Below are 21,142 nucleotides of genomic sequence, written 5' to 3' on the forward strand. Positions count from 1 at the left end.
ACTTTTGGCCATAGGAGCATACCCATTGATTATCCAAAACCACAATAACCCTGGGAATCATAGGTCAGCCTCTCAGGTCATTACTGGCATAGAGGCATGAAAAACAATAATAAAAAAAAAAGCAAACAGAAACCTTGCCATCATGAAAAGTTCTAGCAACATTTGTTTATATATTCAAAAAATATTTACTGAATGCCTACACCATGCCAAGCACCATATTAGGAATTTGAAAGGTATCTGTGGCAGAATGGATAGAAGTCCCCAGGACAAACCCCTGAAGCTAGGCATGTCTCTGGGAGCATGTAAGAATTTATCTAAGTGGGACCTCCAGGGCCACTGTGCTTCTATGTTGGTGTCCATCCCACCCACCAACCACAGTCTCAAGAGTGGGAAAATGACAGTGTGGATGGTTTTCCCCATATACACCCAGTCCCCTCCAGATTATATTTTCCATGGAAACCAAATTAACCAGGGATAAATCAAGAATTGAGGCAAAAGGCATTCTGCTTTTGTGTACCCCAATTATGTCCGGGTTCAGACAGCTGAGCAGAGTTTTAATGCTCCCCCTTTTCAAAGGTTACAAAAATAATAGCATCTATTAAGATATTATAAACTACAGATGAAAATAACAATTGTTCACAATTCATTCACATAATCAGCTAATTTTCCCCAATTTTTGGAAAAATAAATTTGTTCAATTTTGACTGTAGTGAGTGACTTTATGTATAAAGCTCTGTTCACATTTCAGATTTTTTTAGGAATAGAATCCTAGAATTGAGATTACAGTATCAAACAGTATGGACATCTCAATGTTCTTAAAACAAGCCACTCAACCGCTTTCTGGAAGCTTTGAACTAATTTATGTTCCCAACCACAAGGTATGTAAAGACTTATCAGTCCTGAGTTTCGCCCTCTAAGAATATGGTGTTATGTCAAACATATACACTTCCACTTATAAAATGAATGAATTCTGGCTATCTATTGTTTAGCATGGTGATTATAGCTAATAATTGTGAATTATGTACCTGAAAGTTGCTAAGTGAGTAGATTTTAAATGTTCTTCCTACAAAAAAGGAATGGTAATTATGTAATGTGACTGACATGTGAGCTAACCCAAAGATGGATCATTTCACAATATCTAAATGGATCAAATTAACATGTTGTACACCTTAAACTTACACACTGTTGTATTTCAATTATATTTCACTAAATCTGGGGACAAAATTAGACACAGGCTAGAGAAAAACTATTCTAAGGACAATGGTGGAACATTCTTTTACGCCCAAGATAACAAAAATTTGTGGTGAGGAGTAAAAGTGATGAACCAGACATGATGCCTCACAAATAGTCCACACCAAGCTATTTCTAAAGAATTGTAAAGCCAGCTGAGGAGCCCACATCCATGACTTTAGTTATCTTATTGATGCTTTTAAGGAAATACTTGTTACCAAAACTTTCAATGGTGCAAAGGATAAATGATATGGAAAAGCCCATATAACTTCTGAATCAAAAAGTAATTTGGATGGGTTAGATTTGGAAGGTGATGATATTTTAGAAATACCTTTAACCAATGTATTTTGCTTCTATTTTCCTTTTTTATGTATATATGAAGGCAATATGATAAGAATGTGTTTAATGAAGTGTAACAAAGCTTTTAAAATAAGTATAAAATAACAATTACAGTGATAAAAACTAAACGCTATTGTTTTAAAAGGTGCATAAATTTACAATTAATAGTATATTGCAATGTTTATGTTTAGCAATTATTTCCCTTTTTGAGAATTGCCTGTTTATTTCCCTGTTGGGATCTCAAGTGTTTTTATTACAAAACCTTTTGTAAGAGCTCTTTGCATATTAAGGATATTGTTTCTATGGCATATTTGTTCCATATAATGATTTCAGAATATTAAGGTTTTAAATTTTGCTTCTAATGTTTATGTAATCAAATATATCATCCAGTAATTGAATAAATATTTATGGAGGGTCTAGTAAGTGCCTGGCACCGGGCTAAGTTTAACAAACACAAAGAGGAACAAATCAGTCCCTGCCTGGAAGTAGCCCATAGTCTGGAGAGAAAGACAGACACAAGAAGAGCTAGTATAATAACTGAATGATGCCAGGAGCTTTCTCACCCCACCTGAGGGTTCAGAGACTAAGAAGTAATTCGAGTCAAGTGTTAGAAAGGAAAAGGGGAAGGAATACTGGCAGGTCCTATTTTTCACAGAGGCAGTGGCTATGTGGATTTTTGCTTTTTGTGATTATGCTGTACATGCATGTTTTATGCACACTGTGAGTGTTGTCTTTCATATAAATGATAGTTAAAGAGAGAAATATGAGTCAAAGTGAACTAGGAGCCAGAAGCAGATCAAGCTGCAAGGGCAACATGCAACAACCATAGACTTTTGAGCAAGAGAGTTGTTTTGTGCAAACTAAAGTGGTTTCCCAAGTGGGAAGGCAATAGTTCCTACATGTAAGTCAGGACATAAGGCATCCACATAACTTTCTTTAAAAATTACTTTAAGACATTCAGCTAATAGAGATGGATAGAAATTAAAAAATCAAGGAAAAGTGACATCTCCTCTAAATGGGCCTGGGCACCAGCACTGGTGGTATGGGGAGGCAGACACTATGGGGCTGATACCTGCTCAGAGAAGTCTGTCTGCCTTTGCCACTGGGCTGGGGGATGGGTATTGGTAAAAGGACTGGTAGCAATGAGCATTAAAATACAATTGTCTGGATGCAGTAAAAGTGAGGAGAGGCTTAAAGATGGCTGTGTGAGGGGTGAGACAGAAACCTCCTCCCAAAACCACATATAATGTGAAAATATAGCAAGTACATCTAATTCAAAAAAGCAACAGGAAAGAAAGCTGTGGCAGACTGCCTACACCTAGGGAAAAGAGCAGACCTCAAGGAAAAGGGTAAAGTACCAAAGCCATGATCCAGAGAACCCAAGCCTTTCCCCAACCCCTGCTCATTGGAGGGAGGAAGAGAAATGGAGCAGGGAAGGGGTGGAGGCCTAGGACTTCTGAGCACCCAGCCCTGGAGATCTGCTTTGGGAGCACGAACCTACATTACATGGTGCTCTGGAGATTAGTGGGGTTGGAAAGCTAAGACAGGTGGAATACTTGGAGAGACTGAGATTCCAGCCGTCTGTGGGAAACATATATCCACAACTGGCCACTCTGGGACAAAAGAAAGGCAGGCAGTTTGAGGGACTTCCTAACAGTGATAGTGTTGCTAAAGGGGCAAGGATTGCACAGAGCTTGCTGCTCAGGAGAAAGCACAGGTGGACAAAATTGTCTGAGAGCACTCTGCCCAGCAGGTGGGGAACTTTCAGGAGCTTCAGGCACTCCATCCCACTGGCTGACTATGCAGCTATGAGGCCCCTCACTGTGATACACAGCCTGCTGCACCTTCCTCCTGGCTGGCACCAGTTTGCAAACTGGCTTCCCCTACCAATGTGCAAGGCCAGCCAGAAGGGAGCCCCACCTATGGCAGCTAAAAACACAAAGCATAGAGGCTTCTCCCTCCACGCTTGGCCAACTGGCCCTGGCAGTGAAGGCAGGCACTGCAGCTGGGAAGCAGGAAAGAGCCCTTTCCTCCCGACAGGCACCAGTGCCGCTTGCCTGTGACCCCCGCCATCGCTCCAGGGGCTGAGCAGCTCCAGAGAGTAGAGCATCTGGGTACTAGAGGTCACCAACTACAGACATAAAATGTCAAAGGAACCTGGTTGAAATCAAAATCCTACAAAAGAAAGAGGGTCAAGTGAAACTGAACTCATCAATCTTCTTGACAGAGATTTCAAAATAAAAATCATAAACATGATCACAGAGCTAACAAAAAATATTCAAGAACTCAGGGAGGAATTCAAGAATGAGATACAAACATTGAAGAATACAGTATCTGAAATGGAACATACAATGGAGGGATTTAAAAGCGGATTAGATGAAGTACAGGAAATGTTAAATGGAATAGAAATTAGAAAACAGGAATACAATGAAGCTGAGGCACAGAGAGAAAAAAGGATCTCTAGGAATGAAAGAATATTGAGAGAACTGTGTGACCAATTCAATGGAACAATATTTGTTACCAGAAGAAGAAGAGAGAAAAAGGGATAAAAAGTGTCTTTGAGGAGGTAATTGCTGAGAACTTCCCCAATATGGGGAAGGAGATAGTCTCTCAGGCCATGGAGGTGCACAGATCTCCCAACACAAGGGACCCAAGGAAAACAACACCAAGACATATAATAATTAAAATGGCAAAGATCAAGGAAAAGGACAGAGTATTAAAAGCAGCCAGAGAGAGAAAAAAGATCACATACAAAGGATAACCCATCCTGCTATCATCAGACTTCTCAACAGAAACCTTACAGGCCAGAAGGGAGCGGCATGATATATTTAATCTGGTGAAGCAGAAGGGCCTTTAACCAAGAATACTCGACCTGGCAAGATTATCATTTAAACTTGAAGGAGGAATTAAACAATATCCAAATAAAAGCTGAGAGAATTTACCTCCCACAAACCATCTCTACAGTGTATTTTGGAGGGACTGCTATAGATGGAAATGTACCTAAGGCTAAATAGGTGTCATCAGAGGAAATAAAACTACAGTAAAGAAACTAGAACAATGAATTACTTAGCAGATGCAATAACAAATCAACTTCCCTCAAAGTCAGTCAAGGGATAAACAAAGAGTACAGAATATGATACCTAATATATAAAGAGGAGGAGGAAGAAAAGGGAGGAAAAGAAAAGAACCCTTCAATTGTGTTTGTAATAGCATACTAAGTGAGTTAAGTTAGACTGTTGGATAGTAAAGAAGCTACCCTTGAACCTTTGGTAACTACGAATCTAAGACCTGCAATGGCAATAAGTATATACCTATCGGTAATCACCTTAAATGTAAATGGTCTGAATGCACCAATCAAAAGAAATAGAGTCACTGAATGGGTAAAAAAGCATGACCCATCTATATGCTGCTTACAAGAGACTCACCTCAAACCCAAAGACATTCACAGACTAAAAGTGAAGGGATGGAAAAAGATATTTCATGTAACCAATAGGGAGAAAAAAGGAGGAGTTGCAGTACTTGTATCAGAAAATATAGACTTCAAAACAAAGAAAGTAACAAGAGACAAAGAAGGACATTATATAATGATAAAGGGGTCAGTACAACAAGAGGATATAACCATTATAAACATATATGCACCCAATATTGGAGTACCTACATATATGAAATGAATACTAACAGAATTAATGGGGAAAATAGAATGCAATGCATTCATTTGAGGAGACTTCAACACACTACTCACTCCAATGGACAGATCAGGCAGACAGAAAATAAGTAAGGTTACAGAAGCACTGAACAACACACCAGAACAGATGGATCTAACAGACATCTACAGAACACTCCATCCAAAAGCAGCAGGATACACATTCTTCTCAAGTGCACATGGAACATTTTCAAGAATGGATCATATACAAGGCCACAAAAGAGCCTCAGTAAATTAAAAAAGATTGAGATTGTACCAACCAGCTTCTCAGACCCCAAAGGTACGAAACTAGAAATAAATTACATAAAGAAAACAAAAAACCTAGAAACACATGGAGGCTTAACAACATGATCCTAAATAATCAATGGATCAATGACCAAATAAAAACAGAGATCAAGCAATATATGAAGACAAATGACAACAATAATTCACAACCACAAAATCTGTGCAACACAGCAAAGACCATGCTAAGAGGGAAGTATATTGCAATACAGGCTTACTGCAGGAAAGAAGAACAATACCATATGAACAGTCTAAACTCACAATTAATGAAAGTAGAAAAAGAAGAACAAATGTGGCCCAATGTCAGGAGAAGGAGGGACATAATAAAGATTAAAGCAGAAATAAATAAAATTGAGAAGAGTAAAACAATAGAAAGAATCAATGAAAGCAGGAGCTGTACCTTTGAGAAAATAAACAAAATAGATAAACCTCTAGCCAGCTTATCAAGAAAAAAAGAGAGTCTACACATATAAACACAATTAGAAATGAGAAAGGGAAATCACTATGGACACCACAGAAATACAAATAATTATTAGAGAATACTATGAAAAATTGTATGTTAACAACTGGAGAAACTCTGAACAGACCAATTCCCAGCAACAAAATTGAATTGGTAATAAAGAAAACTACCTAAGATCTAAACTCCTGGACCAGATGGCTTCACTGCTGAATTTTATCAAACATTTAGTGAAGACCTAATATCCATCCTCCTTAAAGTTTTCCAAAAAGTAGAAGAGGAGGGAACACTTACAAACTCATCTATGAGGCCAACATCTTTCTAATAACAAAACCAGGCAAAGACAGCACAAAAAAGGAAAATTACAGACCAATATCCCTGATGAACATAGATGCAAAAATACTCAACAAAATATTAGCAAACTGAGTTCAAAAATACACAAAAGAATAATCCATCATGACCAAATAGGATTTATTCCTGGGATGCAAGGATGGTACAACATTCAAAAATCCATCAACATCATCCACCACATCAACAAAAAGAAGGACAAAAACCACATGATCATCTCCACAGATGTTGAAAAAGCATTCGACAAAATTCAACATCCATCCATGATAAAAACTCTGAACAAAATGAGTATAGAGGGAAAGTACCTCAACATAATAAAGGCCATATATGACAAACCCACAGCCAACATCATACTTAGCAGTGAGAAGCTGAACACTTTTCCTTTAAGATCAGGAACAGGACAAGGATGCCCACTCTCCCCAATTTTTAAAAAAATTATGGTATCATTATTATTAACACTCTCCCCACTGTTATTCAACATAGTTCAGGAAATCCTAGCCACAATAATCAGATAACACAAAGAAATAAAAGGCATCCAGACAGGTAAGGAAGAAGTTAAACTGTTACTGTATGTAGATGACATGATATTGTACATAGAAACCCTAAAGAATCCACCCCAAAACTACTAGAACTAATATCTGAATTCAGCAAAGTTGCAGGATACAAAATTAATACACAGAAATCTGTTGCATTCCTATATACTAACAATTAATTAGCAGAAAGAGAAATTAGGAAAACAATTCCATTCACAATTGCATCAAAAAGAATAAAATACCTAGGAATAAACCTAACCAAGGAAGTGAAAGACCTGTACTCTGAAAACTATAAGACATTCATGAGAGAAATTAAAGAAAATACCAATAAATGGAAACACATCCCGTGCTCGTGGATATAAAGACTTATTATCATCAAAATGGCCATCCTGCCTAAAGCAATCTACAGATTCATTGCAATCCCTATCAAATACCAAAGGCATTCTTCAATGAACTGGCACAAATAGTTCTAAAATTCATATGGAACCACAAAAGACCCCAAATAGCCAAAGCAATCCTGAGAAGGAAGAATAAAGTGGGGGGGATTATGTTCCCTAACTTCAAGCTCTACTACAAAGCCACAGTAATAAGATAATTTGGTACTGGCAAAAGAACAGACCCATAGACCAATGGAACAGACTAGAGAGCCCTGATATAAACCCAACCACATGTGTTCAATTAATATATGATAAAGGAGCCATGGACATACAATGGGGAAATGACAGCCTCTCCAACAACTGGTGTTGGCAAAACTGGACAGCTACATGCAAGAGAATGAAAGTGGGTTATTGTCTAAGTCCATACACAAAAGTAAACTCGAAATGGATCAAAGGCCTGAATGTAAGTCATGAAACCATAAAACTATTAGAAGAAAATATAGGCAAAAATCTCTTGAGTATAAACATGAGCAACTTTTTTCTGAATGCATCTCCTTGGGCAAGGGAAACAAAAGCAAAAATGAACAAATGGAACTACATCAAACTAAAAAGCTTCTGTACAGCAAAGGACACCATCAGTAGAACAAAAAGGCATCCTACAGTATGGGAGAATATATTTGTAAATGACATATCTGATAAGGGGTTAACATTCAAAATACATAAAAAACTTACAGGCCTCAACACCCAGAAAGCAAATAAACCTATTAAAAATTGGGCAGAGGATATGAACAGACACTTCTCCAGAGAAGAAATTCAGATGGCCAAGAGACACATGAAAAGATACTTCACATCCCTAATTATAATGGAAATGCAAATTAGAACCACAATGAGATATCACCTCACACCAGTTAGGATGGCCAACATTGAAAAGACTAGGAACAAGAAATGCTGGTGAGGATGCAGAGAAAGGGGAACAGTCAAACACTGCTGGTGGAATGTAAATTAGTTGAACCATTGTGGAAAGCAATATGGAGGTTCCTCAAAAAACTAACAATAGAAATACCATTTGGCCCGAGAATTCCACTCCTAGGAATTTATCCAAAGAATATAATTTCTCGGATTCAAAAAGACATATGTACCTCTATGTGTATCATAGCACTATTTACAATAGCCAGGATATGGAAGCAACCTAAGTGTTCATCAGTACATGAATGAATAAAGAAGAGGTGGTACATATACACACTGGCATACTATTCAGCCATGAGAGGAAAACAAATTCTACCATTTGCAACAACATGGATGGAGCTAGAGGGTATTATGCTCAGTTTAATAAGACTGGCAGAGAAAGACAAGTACCAAATGATTTCCCTCATTTGTGGAGTATAACAATGAAGCAAAACTGAAGGAACAAAACAGCAGCAGAGTGACAGACTCCAAGAAGGGACTCATGGTTCCCAAAGAGGAGGGGTATGGGAGGGCTGGTGGGGAGAGAGGGAGAAGGGGATTGAGGGGTATTATGATTGGCACACATGGTGTTTGGGGGGTGTCAGGGAGAAGACAGTGTAGCACAGAGAAGACAAGTAGTGACTCTGTGGCATCTTGCTACACAGATGGACAGTGACTGCAATGAGGTGTGGGGGGGACTTGATAATATGGGTAAATGTAGTAACCACAATGTTTTGCATGTGAAACCTTCATAAGAGTGTGTATCTATGATACCTTAATAAAAGAAAATACGATTGTCTGAATAATGGTGAATTCTGTCAGCAAACTGAATTTGATTGAGAAGTTATTTTTAAACAAGATATAAAATATAAATAGGTTATAGCAATGTTTGTGTCTAAAATCCCAGATTATTAACAAAGTTTGAAAAGTTTATGAGGTCAAGACAAAGTGTTTAAAATTAATGTATTTCATAGCACTTGACCCTTTATTATGGAGGATCAGAGATTATTTTTTTTATAGGTTACCACTATGTAACTAAGAACAAAACATACAGAATCATGCGACTAGAAAGCTTTCTAAGGGTGAAGAAAGAAGCTAGCTAACAAATTGGGAAAGAGCAAGGAGAATTAGGCTTAGGAATATTCATTGGCCTGGGGAAAGTGTCTTGCACAGAGTAGCACACAGAGAATGAAGGATGTAAGCTGCGCATATAGGGTGACATTCACTCTGCTTCTTTCTTTCCCACTGCTCGGGGGTCTGGGTGTGGGGAAAAGAACCAGTAGGAGAGAGTATTAAGAACAAAGTTGTCTAAATGTTGGTAAATTTTGTCAGCAAACTGAATTTGATTAGTTTGATTTCCTTCATTTAATACCTTTTTCCATCCAAAATATATCTTAGTATTTGGTGAGCTCAGCAAGCAAAGAAGGAGAAATGGAAGCACATGCCCTAAAATGTTAGCATTGATTGTATCTAGAAGTTGGGATGTGGAATAAGTTTTGTTTTCATCTTTATATTTTCTATAGAATGTATGCATTGAATTTATTACTTAAAAGAGATGGGAAAATTTGCAAAAACAAAAGGCTCCCATCCTCCAAAAATCAGTTATGATCTCTATGCTATCTGCAAGCCCACGTCACTGTTCAGCTTAAGATGTTATTCGCACTGTGCTTCACGTGAATAGCAGGCCCTGGATTTGTTCAGTGCACAGCCAGTAGAACTGCGCTTGGGCCATCTTCTAGCATTTTCACATTTTTATTCTTTCCTTTTTAATACTATTTTCTTTCTGATTATAATATTATCACATAAACTTTAGTGGTAATTTGGAAACATAACAAAGGACACATACAAAAACTGCCTATCCCACTACCTGAGGTCACTAAAAATGATCATTTCTACTTCCTCATGTTATCCTCTCCTTGCTTCCAATCTAAAGTCATAGCTAATCCAATTTTATAATCCTGACTTTTTCCTCTTCAGAATGATATCATCAATACTTTTCTCATGTCATTAAACTTTTATACGCACCTTTTGAAATTGCTGCAAAATATTTCAAACCATTAATATAGTTATAAAATTTAACTAAATTTCAAGTTAGCTTCAAAATGGTTGATCCGAAAAAAGAAAACCACCACTGAGTTGAACAATTTTACTCTCAAATCCTTATCCACATTTCAGATTATTTGCTAGAACACAAGTGGAGATGGAAGGGTAACTGTCATTAAGGCTTTTAATCTGTGTGGTTCAAATTGCTTTTTTAAAACTTATTTCAATTTACACTCTCACCAGAGGATATGTGGTTTTCCATATTATCAAGACCTTGCTGGAACATATATTCCACAAATGAATCTTTGCTTGTTTGGTAGGGATTTAAAATTTTACGGTAATTTCTTTATGAAATAAATTTAAAATTTTCATGTGTTTTTCAATCATTTGTATTTTCTCTTGTACTTTATTTTTCTTTTAGGATGCTTTATTCTCTTATTTGAATTAAATTGCCTTATTTCAATCAATTTGCAGAGCTTATTATATATTAATGGTATTATCCATTCATCTATAGTATTTATGGCATATGTATTTCCAGTTTGGCATATTATTTCTTTATTCAGTTGATGTATCGATGATTTCAATATTTAAGAGCTCAGATCCATTATCATTTTCCTTTCCATTTTTCTTCCATGGCTTTCATTCTTAGAAAGCTTTCCCCTTTCAGAGATCATAGTCACATCTATTTCTGTATGATTCTATTATGGTTTCTTTCCTTTCATTTAATGCTACAGTTCATCTGAAATACACTTCAGGATATGGCGAGCTGTAAGAATCTAAGCTGTTTTTTTTTTCTCTGTAGAGGTAGGCAATCTACCCAATTGTCTTACAAATAGTCCATTCACTGCTCTTCATTTTTTGATGCCTCCTTTATATTCAATATTACTTTCATAACCAAAAAAAAAAAAAAAGCTTTTATTTGGAAAAGAAAAGACAAGGCACTTTGGACCTGCTAGTAGTCACACCACTGCCAGGTATTGTTCTAGAAAGTCCATGTATCTCAGCTCGTCAGATTCCCACCAACCTCACGCGGCACCCACTTGCATCCCCCCTTCACAGATGAGGGGACAGAAGCAAGAGGAGCCACCCAGGGGGATGGACTCATCCCGCACACTGGCTCCAGTCTCCACGCATCCCTCGCCACTGCAGACTGCCCCAGCTAGATGCCCACTTCCTGCTCCGGACCCCAGCTCAGCAGCCACCTCACCTACACCCTGGTGGATTAGCCTGGGGCTCATACTTACTTTCTATAAAAGGCATCAGATTTAAACAAGGAAAATTCACAGTTGTAGACAATGTAAATACTCTAAATCAAAGACAGCCTTCTCAGCTTCGTCCCTGTTGTCACAGGGAGCTGCAGGCAGCCCTGTGAGGAAACCTGAAGGCCTGAGCAAGAGAGTGCCTCCGCTGAGCCCAGAGCACCGGGCTCCCTGCCTTCTGCTTTGCCGTGCCAAGGATTCCTTGTCCAGTCGCACACCAAAGAACTCCCTGAGGCTAATAAGCAAGCATCATCTCAGTGAAGGTGCCTCTGATATTTCAGAAGTGGAAATATCATAAATGGAAACAACATAAATTGCTGTTTGGCAGCAAAACACAGCAAACACAAAAGGTAGTATCATATGCAGGCATTAATAATGTAGAAATTACACAGGGAAATAGTCTCTGTATATTATGGAGTAACATTTCAAATTATTAGGCATGTGGACACCATGGTTTTAGTAATAAATATAGATATGTGTATATAAAAGTATGTGTGTGTGCATAAAATATGTATTTGTAGTAAAAAAAATACACGCACAATAAAGAAAATCATATATCAGAATGCACGTTATCTAGAATCAGACTGCCTACATCCAATCTTCTCCTCATGGCTTACAGGCTGTGAGACCTTAGGTAGTTAATTTCTCTAGGTCTCAGCTTTCTCATCAATAAAATGGGAACAATTTAACTACCGAATAAGGTGACAGTGAAAGAATTCATATGTGAAGAGCATTTAGAATAGGGTGTGGTGCAACAAAGCACTTGTAAGCACTCATTATTATTACTTTCAAATTTTCTAAAATGCGTATTTATGACATTTGTAATAAAAGAAATGTCCATCTGTTTAGCATTTAGAAAGGTGATATTATCTCATCATAGAAAACCTGACAGCACCTGCAGCCTTTCTTTGGCAGTAAGTGGCTCTGGCCACGGTACTGAGCAGTGGACATTTGTAGTCACCAGCCTCTGTACCCAACTTCCTTCTCAATGTTCCATTTACAGACCCCAGGTGACCTCAAAATCAAAATACCCCGAAGAGAACTCACTCCACACCTGAGGCAGAGTAGGCTACCACAGCCTTTGGTCTATGCTCCCACTAGAACATTTATTACGTTTGTCCCCACCAGCAGCTGGTGAAAGCCTTCCTGTCAGGTCTTGCACCTCCCAAACCACTCACTGAATGAATGAATGAACAAGTGAAGGAAGAACTCTGTTCCCTATTTTCCCCCATCATAGCAATCCCCCAAAGCCCCTTGCACAGCTAAGAGCATGTGTGGTCTTAATTACCTCCCCATATGCAATGGTGTTATTGTATCTTCTCATTTCTGGGTAAACGTGGTCCAGGTACCACTGGAAATTCTTACACTTTAAACTTTTCCTTAAAGCTCTTCTTTCAGAGACGTCGCCTATATCAATTCCTGGATTCTGAAAATAGAATCAAACAGCATTAGTGACCTGGGAGCCCTGGCCAGAGAGGAGGACTATTAGAGAGAAATCTTGGGCTCTGCATGTTCGCTCAGGCCAGTTTAAGGGGAACTATTTGATGATGGAGTCCTAAGTTAGACACTGCTGTCCCCGAGTACAGCATGCAGCTCCCAGTCCCCATAGTCAGCCGCCCCTATTAGCAGTACGTGGAAGGATCCCAGGACACACTGATGTTGATGACCCCCACATTTCCTCAATGACTATCAGAGCCAGTTATTAGAGGAATTATTTGATTAAGACAAGAAAATAAATGCCTATAACCACCTCCTGTCTTTTTCCTATGCATATGTAATTTCCCCCTTTGTTAGCTCTTTGTGAAGTTCATTATATGCAGAAGTGAAAATAATTTTCCATTGCAAAGCTTGTAATGATGTCCTAATGAATAATTCACTCTGCTTTTACAGAAATGAACCTGTAATGGGCTGCTGTGTGCTGACAGACGAAAATGAAGTAGCTGAAATATGACTCCGCAGACTCAGCCACAAGATGGCCGTGAACTAGTGGAGACAGGATGCTGTCTGCAACGGCGGGCAGCCAGGCGCTATCTTGGGGGCCAAGGAGAAGAGCTCAAATTATTTGATTAAGATTTCTTCTTTGGCAGCCAAACAGTGATTTTAAAGGAAAATCCCTTTCAATGTCAAACTTGTTAAAACTCAAAGGCAATCTGGGCAGCAATATTTAACTCTGTAATGTACTTAACATGATTAATGATAATGCTCATTTTTGGAAAGCCTGCTAGTGTTCTGCTGGCATTAGGGACCAGAGGTTGTTTGTCAGGGTGGAGAAAACACCATGACAGAGTCAGCAGCCCTAGGTTCTTATGATTCTGAGTAAGTCACAACTTCTCACCTGCAAAGCAGGAATAATAACAGTACTCATTCCATGGATTTCAAAAAGCTGTGAGGAGAGTAGAATGAATATGTTAAGTTTGCATCCCTGTCCCACCATGTGCTAGAGGTAGGACCTTAAGCATATCATTTTGAAACCTCTGGGTTTCAGTTTACCCATCTGTAAAAAGAGCATCATAATAGGTTCATATCAAGCTAGCATTTATTGAGCAGTTAATATTTGCTATGCTCTGTTCTAAGCTTTGTTTTATCTTCACAAGAGCTCTGTGAGAAAAGTGTTAAAAGTCCTTGTTTTACAGATGTGGAAACTGAGGCAAAAGTTCCTGTATCATTAGGTTGTAATGGGGGCTAAGAGAGATACTGCAAATAAAGAATTTAGGGAGTGCCTGGTATATAGTAAAGGCTCAACAAATGTTATCTATTTTTGTGTAAAATCATGTGTAAATTCACTTCTAGCTTAACATCTATATAGCACTATATGGCCATAAGGGGGTTTTCAATGCTTTAGAACGTTATTTCAGTAATCGTAAGAACATGATGTAAATTCTTTACTTTTATACTCTTTATCCTTAAACCTTGCCCATATTCAATTGCATTTCTGCTGTACTGGGTTCTAGGCTCTTGAAATGCAGGGGTTGCCATTTCTCAGTGGAAACAGTTCCAGATGATTCTCTCAGTGCATGGCTCAGACACTTATAGGTGATCTGACCGAGAAGATAAACCTAACTGTGGCTGAGAGTGCAGGTCACCCCACAGTGCTGTCGGGGATAGATAATGCTTGCTAACATTATCTGTGCCAGCTACTGCTCTGATTTAACACTTTAGTACTTAGTACTTGGATTTAGTACTTAGTACTTAGTACTTAGTTTTAGTTCTTTAGATTCAGTTCTTACAATTGCCCTAGGAAGGAGGACCTGCTATTAACCCCATTTAATAGCTGAGAAATCTAAGCTGCAGAGACAATAAATGGATTTGTTCAAGATCCCATAACTAATTAGTGGCAGAGCTGGGATTCCCACAAAGCTTGTGCACACCACTGTGCAATATTCCCATGGGGTTTCAGAAGCATGGAATTTTCCTAGGCTATGTTCTGGGCAGAGTATGGAGGAGATCTGAAGTGTCATATAAACAAGGAACTCAGGATACAGTAGGGGCATCTGTAATGAGGCGGCTGGAGCTCCATGGGAGGGCACAGAGTAAGAGCAGATGACAGGGTCTGATGCCAAAATCTGTAGGCAAGAATATTTCTGACACAAGTATGTTTAGGAGAAGGGTAGCTAGATTACTATAATAAGACTGGGATTAACATACTAAGACTCTTCTACTCTTTGAAAGTGGATTTCAGGATTTCCATTGTGTACATCCCCATGTAAAGCAGGGGTTCTAAAACCTGAAGGTTTTCAACACCCCTGAAAATGTATTTATAATTTTGCAAGTGTAAGCACCTTTCTGGGGAGGAACCATCAGCTTATTAAAGAGATCAGTGACCCATCAAGCACAGGATGGCTATTCTAAGGGTGATGGGGCAGTGCTGTTGGGCCCTACCTCCAGCGGCAGATTCCACGCTATGTACACATGAGACTTGTAATCATCCATCCAGACTTCAGCAACCCGGAGAGCATTCCTCTTGGTGTAGAAACCAATGTTGCTGTTGTATGGCTTCTTCTTCCGTTCAATATGTGCCACCCGTGAGCAAGGCAGGACCTCCATGCTGCCCCCACAGAGCCATACCTGGAGGTGCAAGGACTTCATCAGCCTGACAGAGAAATTCCCAGAGACCACTGTCCCCTCCTCAAGGTCCAAAAGCACGAATGAGAAACACATTTTAATATATAAAGCCACTGAGATTTCAGTGTTGGTTTGTTATAGTAGCATAGCCTAACTTAACCTATGTGAGGCATAAGGTAGAGAAGAAGGTTTGAGGGAATTTTTATAGCTACAGTGATTTAAGATATAAAAATCTGGTGCTGGGTAAGAGATGCCCATAAACTTAAGGTGCCCCACATGACATAAGAGTTTTTTTTATAAATTCTCAGTAATGTACAATTGGTATCCATGAAGGTTTTCTTTCCCACCTAGCTGAAGCTGTGCCCTGCAGACCTGGAACAGACTATTCAAACTAAAACTCAGCCCATCTTTATCTATATCAGCACAAAGTGTGAAATGGGCTACTTCTGCATTGTTAAGATGCTCTGTTTTGGAGTCCTAACAGCACAGACATCCAGCCTTCTGGAAGCCTCTACCCAGTGTCCTCATGTCACTGGAACACTCAGGTGGAAGGCTGAAAGGACAGCTGTCTCTGAGGGATGCAAAGCCCAAGGATGGCACTTGTCATCCTCTTCGTGGGCATGACAGGCATCCAGGCTCGGGCCCATCTTTGGGCTCTTCCTGGGGGAAAATTGGACCATCCAATGTCTCTCAGTGCCAGGCAGGAAAAACAAAGCCCTTCTGATTGTCAAGGAGGACTAATTTGTGGAAAAGAGCTTCCTGGTATTGGTGGGGAGAAGAGGAAGAAGACACCGAGAGGTTTCAGGGACCTGAGCGACTGTCCTGCTGTGGGGGTCCTGGACACTTTCCACCTGTGAGAGTGCTCTGGTGAGCTGCTCAGGTCAGCATAGCTATGTATGTTCCTCCCAACCTGGGTTACTTCAAGCCATTCTACCTTAAGTCTTCCAGGCCTCTTCCTCAAGAATACTGGGACCCTCTTGAGTATTTGCACACCTCTCCTGGGCCTTTATTAATTGAATTTGGTAGCAAAATTCATGTGTGAGTTGTCTTCTATTTCCAAGCTCTGGATACACAACAGGAAGATAATATAGATGAAAACCTTCCTCACAACTAAAAGTCCTCACCTTGCTTGCTTCCTCAAGGAGGAGACTGTGAGCTAAGAGACTGGTAGACAGAGGATGGCCCAGACTAAATTGATTTGGCCCTGACAACTAGGTACCTCCATGGGTTCAGGCAGACCTAGTTGCTGCCAGTGGAAGGAGCCAAGTCAGGGAGGCAAAATATTGCAAGAGGCCTTACAAAGTAAAACAGGGTGGCTGAATTCTCAAGGGTCAGTAATGTCCAAAGATGCAGAATTCCACAGGTATCTGATATTGGATGATTTTAAGATTCAGGAGCTGAATGGAAAGATATCTCATGGTCATGGATTGGAAGACTAATATTGTTAAAATGGTGATACTCCCCAAATTGATTTAAAGAGTCAACACAATCCCTGTCAAACCCACTGATGACTTCTTTGCAGAAGTTAACAAACTGATCCTAAAATTCATATGGAGATACAAAGGACCCAAAATAACCTTGAAAAGAACAAAGTTGGAGGACTTCCACTTCCAATTTCAAAACTTACCACAAAGCTACCATAATTAAGACAGTATGATATTGGCATAAGGATAGACATATAAATCAAGATAATAGAATAAAGAGTCTAGAAGTGGGTCCACACATTCATGGCTAACTGACTTTCAACACAGGTGTCCAGACAACTCAATGGCAGAAAGAATAGTGTTTTCAACAAATTGTGCTGGGACAACATGCAAAAGAATGAATTTGAACCCTTACCTCACAACATATACAAAAATTAACTCGAAATGGATCAAAGACCTAAATGTAAGAACTAAAACTGTAGAACACTCAGAAGAAAAATGTGAATAAATAAAATATGGTATAGCCATACAATGGAATATCATTTGGCAATAAAAATAAATGAAATACTGATAAATGCCACACATGGATGAACCTTGAAAACATGCTAAGTGAAAGAGGCCAGTCACAAAGGACCATATATTGTATGCTTTCATTTATATGAAATGTCTGGTATAAGAAAACCCACAGAGACAGAATGTAAATTGATGATTGTCTAGAGCTGGAGTTGGTCAGAGGAAGACAGAGTGATTACTAGTGGATAAGAAATTTCCTTTTAGGGTGATAAAAAGGTTCTAGTGGTGAGCACTGAACAACTCTTTGAATATACTAAAAGAAAATGAGTTGTACAGTTTAAATACATGAATTGAAATGGTATGTGAATATCTCAACAAAGTTGTGGCAAAAATAAATAGATAAATCCACTGAAGATGTGGAGGAAAGAAGAGTGAAGGGATGAATTCCAGTTTGGGGAGCTCCGGAGGACTGATGAGAGCAGAGCTCTGTGAGGACCAGTTCCTGAGCAGGCATCACAGATGCAGGTGTGGGAGGGGCCTCAGCAAAAGCTAGAAGCCCAGTTGCAAGAACAGAGGTACTAGGTGGGAACAGATCCTGCAGCCAGTCTGACTTGGTGCCAATCCTCCATAAAAAAAGAAAGAAAAAGAAACACACACACAAATAGCCAGTACATGTGGGAGGCAAACTGAGCTCAGCCTCTTGGGCCCTGAGGGACAGCCCCAGCCTTGGAGCAGCTCCTGGCCGCTCCTCTCTGCCTTGTCTTTCCCTCATCCTCCACTTCCATAAACGCCTCCCTCAGAGGTTAAGTGTTCCCACTCTGCCTGCTCCAGACCTCCAGACCCCAAATCATTATAACCAAGCACCAAACTCCAACTACCTCATGAAATCCTCACAGGTGAAGAAACTGAGGGTCTAAATGTTTGATTAAGTTGTTTATAATCCACAGTAGGTCTGTGGGAGAGCCAGTACCACAGGCCAGCCTTTACTTGGTGGGCACTGCAGCTCTAACCCCTCCCATCCAGGAGGAATGATCTGTTGTCATGGGCCTTCCCACACCTCTTCAGCCACAGCTTGCACCTCACCCAGGATGCCTGCTGGTGTCTCTGACCCACACTACAGCTGGGGACAACATGCATGCACATGGCCCAAGGAAGCTCAGCAGATCTGAGGTGGCATCAATAACTTCAAGGGTAGGGCTGTCATTGTAAGAGATGTCATGACTGACCTCCACTGCACAAAGCACTCTGGCATTGTGGCATGGCAAGGGGAGTGAGAAGGAGCCAGGAGTCTACCGATTCTCAAATCCCAGGATGCTCTGCTCTGAGTTGGCTGGGAGTGGTCACAGCACAGCTCATGGAGGCTGGCTCCAAAGGGTGATGAGTTGATGTGAAGTCTTTCCATAATCTAATGGCTGAGCACAGACAATAGAAGTGAAGAAATTCAAGAGAACAGACTAAACCTTAAAAACACATCTGCAATTTAGCTAAGGCATCTGCTGAGGGATAGTCCAGAAGCAATGGTACTCACCTAGCTTCTGACTCTACTTGAGAGGTATGAAGGCAAAAGGGAGCTCCCTAAAAAGGGAGTGATCCAGTTTATCTTTCTGCCAGATGTAAGGACTAGTTACTCAAGTCCCAAGCACAGCTGATCCCAAGGAAGGGACCTGAGGATCTGCTCTCCATATCACTGTTTATCGGCTAAAATGGCGAGATCCTACAAAGACTGGAAGAAATGATACCAAATGAAAACTAAGAGGAAGGTAGGATGAAATACTGGCACATCTTTGATGCCACAGAGGAAGAAGAGAGGGAATTGCCCCATTGGAAATAAACAACAGGCCCAGGACTGCTCTACAGAGGGAGTAGGCCCTCTAGGTGAACTGAAATGGGTCAGAAAGAAGGCACACTCCAAGCTCTGGGACATGTCCTGGTGGCACAGAACCTACGGCACAGCTCTTGGTGACCCTCTGCTAGGGAAGTGTAGAGGTGGCCATGTATATATGGTGATGGGTCATTAGTGAGTATGGTGATTCCAGGATCAGGTATTAATTAATTTATTCATCCAGAAAATATCCATTCAGAGCCACCTTCTAGCATGGAATGAAATGGGAGCATCAACAGACATGTCCGTGCTCTCATGAAGCTGATCACTTTGCAAGGGAAACACATTAATGAACTACCCACAGGCAGATGTGCACTGTAGGAAATGGGGCTCACTTCCATGAAGGAAGCAAGACAGTGCTAAAAAACTAGCTTTCAACAAAGCAAGAGGGCCAACAGGCTCAGAGGAAACATCCCTGAGGTGAGACAGTGAAGGTGAGATCTGAATAGCTAGACTGAGCTGACTTGAAGAAGTGGAGAAAGTGGACAAGAACCCCAAGAACAGAGACAGCTGGCACAGTGGCAAAGACCTTGCATAGGAGGAAGCACAGTGCAGCAGACTGCATTCAGAGTGTGGTGACAATTCCTCCCATTCTCCTTTGCAATGTGACTTTTGCTCCTCCCATCAAAGGTTGGACCTACTTTCCCACCCTTGGATCTGGGCTGGTTTTTTGATGTGCACTGCTTGCAGCAGAAATTAAGTTTTGCATGTCTAAAGCTAAGCCCTGAGAGGCTTTGCAGCTTCTAGCTTCTCTCTCTTAGAATCCTGAAGCTGCTATGCTGAGGAAGAAGGACCACAGAGAGAGCAAGGCCCAGCCTGGCCTCAGTCACAGCCCTTGGTCCTCAGCGGGACCAAGCACCCATAGCCAACCCACTGCCCATGCACGACTGAGCCTAGTGAATGCCATAGAGAATAGGAAAATCACCCAACTGACCCCAACCCAAACTGCTGAACCAAAATCATTTGTTGCACACAAATTTCTTATTTTAAGCAAATCTTATATTAAGGCACTAAATTTTGGCTTACACAAACTTAAGTGATACATATGGGATATTCAAGGAACTGAAAGAACAGCCATGTGGCTGAAACTCAAAAAGTGGACTCAGAGAACAGGGATGGAGGAGAGAAGAGTAGTGTGATAGGAAGCTGGAGAGGCAGGCAGGACTAGCACCAGCAGTGTCTGTAGGCCACATTAAGGAAACTGGTCTTTGTTTAAAATGAAAAACCACTAAAGGATCTGGATTTCAAAAGATTGCTCTGGCTGAAGTATGGGGAACAGATAGGCAGAAAGGAGAGGGGAGACAGAGAAATGGGAGGGTCTTACTATCATCCAAGGGAGAAACGCTGGTAGCTCTGGGGAGGGCAGCAGAATAGAAACAGAAATGTGGGTAGACTGAGGGTTTTTAATAGAAAAAATCATCTGTAATGGATTGGATATGGCAGGGATGGAGAAGGGTCAAGAAGTACTCAACCTAAGTTCTTTACTTGTGCAGCTGGATATGCAGTGGGCTGGAAACCTACCTAGGCCTCTGGAGACAAAAGAGAGATTCACAACACTCCAAGTGCCTGAGAGTCTTAGGCAGGATGTACCCCTTCTAGTTTGGAATGGTTGATGCCTCGGCAGAAGAGGACATTATGGGAGAGGAATGTCAATGGATGGGGTTGATTTCTCTATCACCACTCTAGAAAGAGTCTTCAAGGACATGCTGGTTTAATTCCATCTTTGATGCATGTTTCAATCATTC

The 21,142-nt window shown here is 40.3% G+C and overlaps 1 protein-coding gene across 2 annotated transcripts in view; it reads right to left on the minus strand.

The window, feature by feature from the left end:
- Positions 1-21,142, minus strand: part of GALNT17 (polypeptide N-acetylgalactosaminyltransferase 17) — a 481,494-nt gene that overhangs the window by 23,988 nt on the left and 436,364 nt on the right. Inside the window, exons 7-8 of one of the 2 annotated variants that reach the window (XM_036907890.2) lie at positions 15,396-15,581; positions 12,805-12,942 (exon numbers count right to left, since the gene is read on the minus strand). The exons of the other annotated variant lie outside the window; for it this stretch is intronic. Coding sequence (XP_036763785.1) covers positions 12,805-12,942; positions 15,396-15,581 — 324 coding nt within the window. The remainder of the gene's footprint in view (positions 1-12,804; positions 12,943-15,395; positions 15,582-21,142) is intronic. 2 annotated transcript variants of the gene reach the window in all.

The sequence above is a fragment of the Manis pentadactyla genome, chromosome 10 (genome assembly GCF_030020395.1).
Source record: "Manis pentadactyla isolate mManPen7 chromosome 10, mManPen7.hap1, whole genome shotgun sequence".
NCBI classification, from domain to species: Eukaryota; Metazoa; Chordata; class Mammalia; order Pholidota; family Manidae; genus Manis; species Manis pentadactyla.